Source organism: Etheostoma spectabile, unplaced genomic scaffold (genome assembly GCF_008692095.1).
Source record: "Etheostoma spectabile isolate EspeVRDwgs_2016 unplaced genomic scaffold, UIUC_Espe_1.0 scaffold00003479, whole genome shotgun sequence".
NCBI lineage: Eukaryota > Metazoa > Chordata > Actinopteri > Perciformes > Percidae > Etheostoma > Etheostoma spectabile.
Genome location: NW_022603035.1, coordinates 65,001 through 75,237, shown reverse-complemented (window position 1 = coordinate 75,237; position 10,237 = coordinate 65,001). Strand labels below are relative to the sequence as shown.

Below are 10,237 nucleotides of genomic sequence, written 5' to 3'. Positions count from 1 at the left end.
GGTGAGAGAGGACATTAAATACTCCGGGGTTTCTCCTGGTCTGAGGCAGCTCTGCTTAGAGGGAATTCTTTTCTGTGATTATAAATGTACCAACAAAGTTATCAGAAATATTCTGTTAAGGAAATTCTATCCTAATCCGGTAAGAAGAAAATATATGTTGAAAGACTTGGTGATGGAGAGGTTAAGAAAATAAGGAAAAGCTATATCTCATTCCCACTTCTTCCGAAGGTGAAAGAGGTCAACTTTAAGATTTTAAATGGAATTTACCCTACAAACGAATTCTTAAGACTAAGATTCAATTTTGATACAAATAACTGTGTTTTTTGTGAAAGGGAAATTGAGAAGCTAGAACACGTTTTCTTTCTGTGTGAGTCAGTGCAACCCTTCTGGAAAGATCTGCGGAGCTGGTTCCAGACCAGGGGAATTCTGATTCCTCCTCTGACTGTGATGAATATTAAGTTTGGTGTTTTTGTTGAAGACAAGAAGGTAGACTTCGTTCTCAACAACTTGTTACTTTTAGGGAAACATTTTATACATAAATGCAGATATTTTAAGACCAAACCCTCCCTGAGTCACTGGAAGAATGAGCTAAACCTCATGTATAAGTCTTTAAAACTGGTTAAGATTGGAAAGCCCTTGATTTGGTTTATCTACTTGAAAGTTTTGATTTAATTTGAGATAGCCCCCGTTATTTATTTGTTTGTCATTTATTTATTATTTATTTATTTATTTATTTATTTTTTATTTTTTTTTTTTTTTTTTTTTTTTTTTTTTTTTTCTCTCATTTCTTTCCTCTGAATTTTAATTTGATATGTACATGCTTTATGTTTTGACTTGTCGACCCGAGGCAAATGTTGTTTTTGAAAGTGGTCAGATTTTTCTACTGCTTGTTTGTTTGTATATTGTATTTTGAATGAATAAAAAAAAAAAAAAAAAAAAAAAAAAAAAAAAAAAAAAAAAAAAAAAAAAAAAAAAAAAAAAAAAAAAAAAAAAAAAAAAAAAAAAGTTAAAATCCCCGGATGTGATCTCGACACGCCCATTTTACCGAGGATACATCGGATGGTACTTGTGTGAACTTGGCCGGGCAGGTATCCCAGCATTCAATTCGGGTGTAAAGCGCTTATGGTTTCCGGTACACATATTTTCACAATTTACGTCTATTATTAAATCAATAATTCATTTTTAAGATGTTTTAAGGCGAGAAATCAGCGTGTGGATTTTGAATATAGGCAGTTCAACGAAAACTGATGGTGAATTAAAAAAGCCTTCGGAGTTTGAAGCTCCGCAAACCCCGGCGGGCGAGCTCGCTACGCCAGCCGGGAATGACTCTCGCGAGCCGGTCAGTCAGTCAGCTCACAGACCCCTCTGGCCCCACGTCTAGACAGACCCCTCTGGCCCCACGTCTAGACAGACCCCTCTGGCCCCACGTCTAGACAGACCCCTCTGGCCCCCCCACATTTAGACAGACCACTGCAGCAAAGCCAGGTCCACAATTGTAAGATATTTTAAACAATTTTTTCCGCTGTCATATATATCTGTCCTCCTCATCCTGGCTCTCCTCCCACTCGGGATCCTCTTCTGCTTCTCGGTAACGTATACAGACGGCAGTGACTAACTTTACCCGGTCCATCTATAATTTTAATGCCTATTTTAACGTTTCTTTTCTGCTTTCAATTAAAATTGAATCCCGAACAATGTTACAAGGATTTTTCCCCGCCGTTGTGTCGGTATTTATATAGGCTAGTTATTGGCCCGTGATACTTAATAGCACTTTAATTGAAAACCTGGAAGACTAAACAACAAAATAACAAGGCGGTGTGAAGGGTGACCGTCCATGCTTTATTATGAATACACACATCAAAGCTAACTATAAAGTGGCAGCCCCCTCTACGCTGGGGGTGTTGCGCAATAACAGGAAGAACGCTTCGTCTCAAAACTGTCAACAGCGTGTTGTGTTCTTCTGAACTTGCGAGTCCAGTCTTCCAGGTACAGCCAGCAAGTACGGTCCCCCCAAGAACACAAGTCCGTTCTTTGCTTACTTGGTATTGAGAAACGCCCAGGATCTCCCCGGTCCGTAGCGCGGTAGAAAACGTGTCCTCCATTTAAAAGTGGGTCTCCATCCGACCAGTGAGACCTGCTGACCCAGGTCCCGGACTCCAGACTCCCGGACCTCTTCAGACCGACTCCTCAGCTGCTTCAGGTAACCCGCCGTCCGACCAGAAACCAGCAGAAACCCGGACTGGATTCCGGACTGGATCCCGGACTGGATCGTTCCGTAAGTTCTAACTAACTTCTTCATTTTCTTGAAGGTTTCTTTTATTTTGGTTCCGGGTAAAAACTGAATTAAACGTCGTGACGTGTGTGAACGGAGACGTTGTTTCTTTGGGGACAATAATCAAAGAAGACACTAGTGCGCATGTGCAGAGCAACAATCCTAACTTGTTATTTAAGGAGTCTACACAGCAATAGACAGTTAAAGACATGAACCAACAGGTCCCGTTGTTCTGGAAGGAGACCAGTGGAGTCTGTTAGATACGGTGGCCGACCCGGGCCAACGCCCTGCAACTACACACAGCACATAAACACAACACAATAACACAACACATTTACATACACACAGCACATGCACATACACACAGCACATTACACACAACACATGCACATACACAAACACGCTGCAAATACACACAACACAACCAAATACAAAAACACTGCATATACACACACACACACAACCAAATACACACAACACAACCAAAACACACACACACAACCAAATACACACAACACAACCAGATACACACGTGTCGGCCACCGTAGTTAGAAGCTCTGTCCCGGTGATGCTGAGCGTTTCTGAGCTGGAAGACGGAGATGTGACGTAGCAACCTGTCTGGATCAGTAACGGAGGATTAGCATTACCTCTCGTTATATTACATTCAACATGTCTGTAACATTACAATAATGAAAAACACCTTTTTAATCTGTGAAATGTTGTTCCATGTTACTTAGTTGGCATATCTTTCACATGAACATCCAAAAGTCGCACAAAGGTCTGTCTTTGTCCATGTCTGCATGGTCAAGTGGGTCAGATGTCCGTCCCAAACTGGTGGGGCACAGACGCATCGCATAGACATACAGGCCAAAAGATGGGAACCACCTTCTCATTCAGTGAGTTTCCTTTATCTTCATGACTATTTACATTGTAGATTATCACTGAAGGCATCAGAACTATGAATGAACACATGAGGAATTATGGACTTAACAACAACATGTCTTATATTCTAGTTTCTTCAAAGTACCCCCCTGAAATGGTTTCCCAACAGTCTTGAACAGAGGTGTAGTGGTAAAAAAAGAGGTGGGTAAACTATAAATTCTGTAATGAGGTGGACCACGACGCGATCACCTATAAGGGGGGGCCACGGTCTACCCGTGTACCCTGATTACGTTGCTTTAGGTTGTCTTTTATCACTGGTTGTTCCCTCACAGGTCACACAATCAGTATTCAGTTCAGACATTAATCAAAGTTCTCGTTAAAAAGACTCAAGAAGGAATTCTATGGTTGAAATCTATAAAGTTTACTAATCGACAAAACAGAGACAACAAGAATATGTGTAAAAGGAGGACGGCTGCTGTCTTGGCGGCGCTTAAAAAAAATGACGGATATCAATTTTTTAAACCCATTCATCATTGACTGCATGAGACATGTAGCCTAATGTTAGTTCTTTCCTTAGTACATAATTCCACATGTGAATTCATAGTTCTGATGCCTTCAGTGATAATCTACAATGTAAATAGTCATGAAGATAAAGGAAACACATTGAATGAGAAGGTGGTTCCCATCTTTTGGCCTGTATGTCTATGCGATGCGTCTGTGCCCCCACCAGTTTGGGACGGACATCTGACCCACTTGACCATGCAGACATGGACAAAGACAGACCTTTGTGAGGATTTTGGATGTTCATGTGAAAGATATGCCAAACTAAATAACATGGAACAACATTTCACAGATTAAAAAGGTGTTTTTCATTATTGTAATGTTACAGACATGTTGAATGTAATATCACAAGAGGTAATGCTAATCCTTCATTCATAGTTCTGATGCCTTCAGTGAGAATCTACAATGTAAATAGTCATGAAATGAAAGGGAACGCATTGAATGAGGTGTGTCCAAACCTTTGGCATATATATATATATATATATATATATATATATATATATATATATATATATATATATTCTTAGAATAACAACTAAGTATGGCGTGAAATGCAACTGAGCTTTAATGAGACCATCTTAAAAGCCAGTAGATGGACCTGCCTAGCATCCATTAACCAAAAAATAAAATAAATAAAGGAAAAATGTAATCGTTGCACCATGACTGACTGTTCTTTCTGTCTGCTGTGTTTTCAGCTTCACTCTGAGACCAAATGGCTTCCAGATCAGAGGAGGATCTCTGCTGTCCGGTCTGTCACGATGTCTTTAGGGATCCTGTTCTTCTGTCATGTAGCCACAGCTTCTGTAAAGTCTGTCTGCAGCGCTGGTGGAGACAGAAACAAGCTCGAGAGTGTCCAGTCTGTAAGGCGACGTCTTCAAGTTCCAAACCACCTTGTAACCTGGTGTTGAAGAACCTGTGTGAGGCCTTCTTACTGGAGAGAGATCAGAGAGCTTCAGAGGCTCTCTGCAGTCTGCACTCTGAGAAACTCAAACTCTTCTGTCTGGACCATCAGCAGCCGGTGTGTCTTGTCTGTCTGCATTCAGAAACACACTCCAACCACAGAATCAGACCCGTCGATGAAGCTGCACGACAACACAGGAAGGAGCTTCAGGAAACTCTGGAGACCTTAAAGGAGAAGATAAAGGCTTTTGAACAAGTTAAAGTGAAGTTTGATCAGACAGCAGGACACATAAAGGTCCAGGCCCGACGCACAGAGAAGCAGATTAAGGAGCAGTTTAAGAAGCTTCACCAGTTTCTGGAAGAGGAAGAGGAGGCCAGGCTGGCTGTACTGAGGGAGGAAGAGGAGCAGAAGAGTCAGAGGATGAAGGAGAAGATGGAGGCTCTGAGCAGAGAGATAGCAGCTCTTTCAGACTCAGTCAGAGCCACAGAGGAGCAGCTGAGAGCTGAAGACGTCTCATTCCTGATCAACTACAAGGCTGCAGTGGGAAGAGTCCAGCAGCGCCCCCTGCTGGAGGATCCACAGCTGCTCTCAGGAGCTCTGATAGACGAGGCCCAACACCTGGGCAACTTGGGCTTCAACATCTGGACCAAGATGAAGGACATGGTCTCCTACACTCCTGTGATTCTGGACCCAAACACTGCTCACCCAAACCTCATCCTGTCTGAAGACCTGACCAGTGTGAGACTAGGAGAGAGACAGCTGCTTCCTGAAAACCCAGAGAGGTTTGATAAATACCCCTTTGTCCTGGGCTCTGAGGGCTTTAACTCAGGGACTCACAGCTGGGATGTCGAGGTTGGAGACAGTACAGACTGGTCCCTGGGTGTGGCAGCAGAGTCTGTCCAGAGGAAGAGAGACCCAAGGTCTGGGTTATGGATAATAATGTTCCATAAAGGTAAATACTCAGCAAAGTCAGCACTAGCTTCCCTCAATGATCTCATACTGCAGAAGAAGGTCCAGAGGATCAGAGTGACTCTGGACTGGAACAGAGGAGAGCTGTCGTTCTCTGATGCTGATACTAACACACACATACACACCTTCACACACACTTTCTCTGAGAAGATGTTTCCATTCATTGTTAGTGGGGGTAAAGTCCCACTGAAGATATCACCAGTGAAGGTGTGTGCGACAGTGAAACAGAACAGTTAGAGATAAAGAGGATGATTATATTTAGGGCTCTATTGAAACTCAAGGAATTATTATTCTTTATCCTGCACATGAATTTCCTTTTTGAGGGGCTTAACATATTCAAACACTCACAGCAAGTCTGGTGAAAACGTACGTATTTTAAAAGGTTTGGGAATAAATGCAAAAAATGGCTCGCTAGATCCCCCTACCAAATAAAACAAATGGAGCCCCTGTGGTTGGTTTAACGTAGACCAACAAAACTTGGTACACAAGACGTACAAAAAAGCTCATTGGAGCCACACCATAAACCAACAATAACTTCACCATTTTGTATTGAAAGTTCGAAAATAGCGTGATTTTGGCCATTTCCACGTTGTACTTTAAAGGAGTATTCTGGTTGATTTCAACACGTAGCTCGGTTGTTTGTACATGTGGAGGTCTGTCAGTAGAGAGAAAAACTAACCAATCAGAGCTGTCTACACCGAGTTATCTCCTGCTAGCGTTAGCACCCAGCAGGCTTCAACAGGGCAAGTTTTAAATGTGTTTTTAGCCTCTTAACATGTTCAAAATGTCATTAATAGTGCCCCCCCCCCCCCCCATGTGCAGTGATTCCTTCCGAGGGAACACAATGAATCTGACTGATGTGAAAGAAATGCATAAAAGTTGTTAATCCATACCTCTGTTTATTTTCTTATTTTCCGGTGAAGTCCCCACTACTCGATTGTCGAACTCAAACAATCAATAGTCAAAATGTATTCTTTTTTTCACAAAAAAAAAAACGATTTGCTGTTATGTCCTTAGTAAAGACTATGTTGTTTTGGATGTGTAATCACATTGGGAGCAACGAAATTCCAAAGTAAAATTCCTCGTATGTGTCCTCATACCTGGCGAATAAAGCTGATTCTGATGTAGAAACTAGTAATACAGCAAGTATTGATCTTTTATTATATGTGATGGTCAGTTTGTCCCATTTTTCAGCTGTGAAATTGAAGTGAGATGAACAAACAGAGAAATGTTTCTTTTTAGATAAACAGATGTTGATAAGTTTCCTTTGGGGGACGTCGTTACAAATGGGGAACATTTTGAAAAAAGGTTATAAACTCTTATATATCACCGATAATGCAATATGTTTAAAATCACTGATCAACTACAAGGCTGCAGTGGGAAGAGTCCAGCAGCCCCCCCCCCCCCCCTGCTGGATGGTCCACAGCTGTTCTCAGGAGTCTGTCCAGAGGAAGGGAAGCATACAGACTGGATTATGGATCATATTGTTCCATAAAGCTAAATATGCAGCGGGCTCACCACCAGCTCCACGCACTGATGTCGTAGTGCAGAAGAAGGTCCAGAGGATCAGAGTGACTCTGGACTGGAACAGAGGAGAGCTGTCATTCTCTGATGCTGATACTAACACACACATACACACCTTCACACACACCTTTACTGAGACCATGTTTCCATTCATTTTAACTGCTAATGAAGTCAAAATATCCCCTGTAAATGTGTGTGACAGTGGAACAGAACAGTTAAGAAGATGATTATATTCATTTGTTTTTTCTTAAGGAGAAAAGTCACTGGATTTAACATTTTAATCTGCACGTATCCTACTGCTGTCTCATTATTACAAAGATGTGTCTAGTTTTCTTTTGATTGTTTTTAATTAAGAATACAGTTTTCATGTACATCTAACCTGTTGGTTGTTTTTTGTCTTTTTTTGTTTTATCAATACTGTTTCAACTTAAACTTCAGCCCAGTTCAGACCAAAGATTTGAAACCTCTTGCAGCGAGTCGGTCTGCAGGGCCCTGAAACCTGACTAGCTGGTGTATCATCTCCATGACAACGCTTCGTTATCCTTCTGTTGTAACTTCCAACTTTTAGGCTTTTTTGTAGCTGCATATATATCGTTGGTTTTGTCTAAATATGAATGTAGATAACGTTAGTGAGATGCTTGCTACGGTTACATTTCTAATGATGAATTGTTGCTTAATAATTAATTAATTAATTAACTTCTTTGTTCTAACACCACTGGGTGCTCTCTCTCTTCAGTCACATTTTTAGTTTTTATTGGAAGATATATATATATTGCAGTATAGCCATCACACGGGGCTTTCATCATATATTATTCAGTGCCTGATATATTGAACGTTTCATTGCTGACTACATGTAGAAAATGCATTTATTTTGAAGCTGTTAACGAAATAAAACTTTGTAACTTATCAAATGTTTGGAAATTTCTGCTAATTATCACACATTTACCAGCCTGAGATAATACTTCATTTGCACATTTGGGGGGGGATGGGGGCTTAGGAGTTGTTGATGTTCACATTTTTGGGCTAAGTCCTGGATCTTTACAATCCTACGTACTGCACCTTTAAAGAGCCCTTTAACATATAAAAACACGTTCTGCACCCAGAATAGTTGTATAATGGTTGTAATTAAGTTGAACAAGTGACATCACTCCACACTCTACTTCACGCAATACACACTCATTATAAATGCAGAAAAATCCTAAAATGTACACTTTACTTAAACTGCTTTTTCACAAAGACTGTATAATATATCGAACTGAAAAGATAAAGCCGGATAGCTGAATATTTTGTGAATGGTTTAAAGTTCGAACCACGTCTGTAGGTGAAAGTATGAAGGGGCTGAAAATTTTGGAGCAGAAGAAGATTTGAAGGATTTGAAGCTTGCTCTCATTGACTTTAATGTTAAAATAAAATGTTTAAAAGCTTAATAATTTAAAAAGTATAAATAGTAGAAAAAAAAGTTGAAGAAGTCCCATCATCTGCTGAAAGAGCTGAAGATTGTAAAAGTTGAACGGTTTAAATAGCTGAAAGTATGCAGAAGTTATGGAGAGCCAAAAAACGTACGGAATAAGGAAGAATAAAGAAAGAACTGAATAACAATAGTTGGAATGCTGTGGAATAAGTATGGGCAATAATAGTCATTGTGCCGATGTGCTGCTATTGCAGCACATCGGCACACTGAAATATATATATTCATGCATACTCATGCATACATACATATTTCAACCAAAGTGTCAAAAAAATAAATGGATGGGGAGTGGAAGGTTCCAGTTCAACACTCTTCTAAAGTAACATAAGTCATCAGTTCCCTACTTTCACTGAATTTCGGTGTTTATATTCAATTTTCTAGCAGTTGAAAGACAAAGAATGTCAGAAAAAGAAAAATAAAGCGCTAAAATAAAATCAACAAAAACATCGTAAAATGTGACAAAAAACTGAAAAACTTGAAAAAGGTAACCGTTTTTAACCCTCGTGTTGTCTTTTGACGGGAAGACAACACGAGGGTTAGAAGATTATGACCCAGAAAAACCAAAAGTTTTATGGAATACACATAAAGGATCACGTATCGTGTCTGTGTGTTTTATTCCTTGTCTGCTGGGAGATTGGGAGAAGAAGTTAAATAATAATTAACAGATTATATTAATAAAACACAAGACCTTTCACACAATATGATGTTTTCCCGGGGGAATCTAAACAGGAAATGAGTGTTTCTCTCTCTGTATTTCCATCCAAACAGATCTGCTCTCTACAAATCCTTCTACGGCCAAGACCCGCCCTTCAACAGCATTCACACACTCCTATTGGCCAGGCCTCATGTCCGGTCCTACCCCAACCAATCGGCTTAGTCTATGTCTCACTGAATTTCCATCTGATTTTGAAGTATTTCTGATACCGCAAATACAAAATATAGATAGATAGATGTTTATTGATCCCAAGAAAAATGGGAAATTTCGGTGTTACAGCAGCAAAATCAGTCACAAAACACATAAAAATATTATATAAATATATATGAATAGTAGGAAAAAATATGCATCCATACAATATACATGAAATAATAATATGAATAAATAAAAGAACAAATATTTGAATATGTACAGGATGGGAAAACAAAAATGTGCAACTGCTTAAATATATGCTAAGATGTAAATAAACCAGTTGTGCAGGTTGCACTTAGTGCAGTAGTAGTATAGTAAAGTAAAGTATATACAGTAAATCACTGTAAATTAAATATTAATACCCATAATGCAATGTTTATTACAGTAATGAACCAGAAAAGAACATTATGGTATTTTACTCGGCATTTTGTGGTAAAAATTACAGCAAAGTCTACCAGTGTAGATTATTTAATGTAAAATGCAGTTTTCATACCAACAGATCATATCTTGTGGGGTCTACAGTTCACAACTTTAAGCTTTAATATAAATAAATGGGTGGGTTATAAAAACATCCCCCCCCCCATACAGTTGTTAAGGGGGCGTTGCTATAGAGACCACGACTATAAACTATTTTACAGCCTTTCAGTATTTTTTACACTTTTTGCACTGCTAGTTTTTTATATTCCTATGTCTACATTCCCGCAGCAGAGAGCCGTGTCCGGGTTCTCGGCAGTAAGTCGGACTCGGTGTTCA

General features: G+C 39.7%; 1 protein-coding gene across 1 annotated transcript; it reads left to right on the top strand.

The window, feature by feature from the left end:
• The first annotated feature begins 2,073 nt into the window (after positions 1-2,073).
• Positions 2,074-5,848, top strand: LOC116676601 (nuclear factor 7, brain). The gene is made up of 2 exons (XM_032507598.1): positions 2,074-2,275; positions 4,411-5,848. Exon 2 carries the CDS (start codon positions 4,428-4,430, stop codon positions 5,820-5,822), a length of 1,395 nt encoding a protein of 464 aa, XP_032363489.1. The 5' UTR covers positions 2,074-2,275; positions 4,411-4,427; the 3' UTR covers positions 5,823-5,848.
• Positions 5,849-10,237: the final 4,389 nt, after the last annotated feature.

Bases quoted from the DNA above. Each gene is read 5' to 3' on its own strand.
- LOC116676601 (XM_032507598.1), top strand. From the start codon at position 4,428: ATGGCTTCCAGATCAGAGGAGGATCTCTGCTGTCCGGTCTGTCACGAT.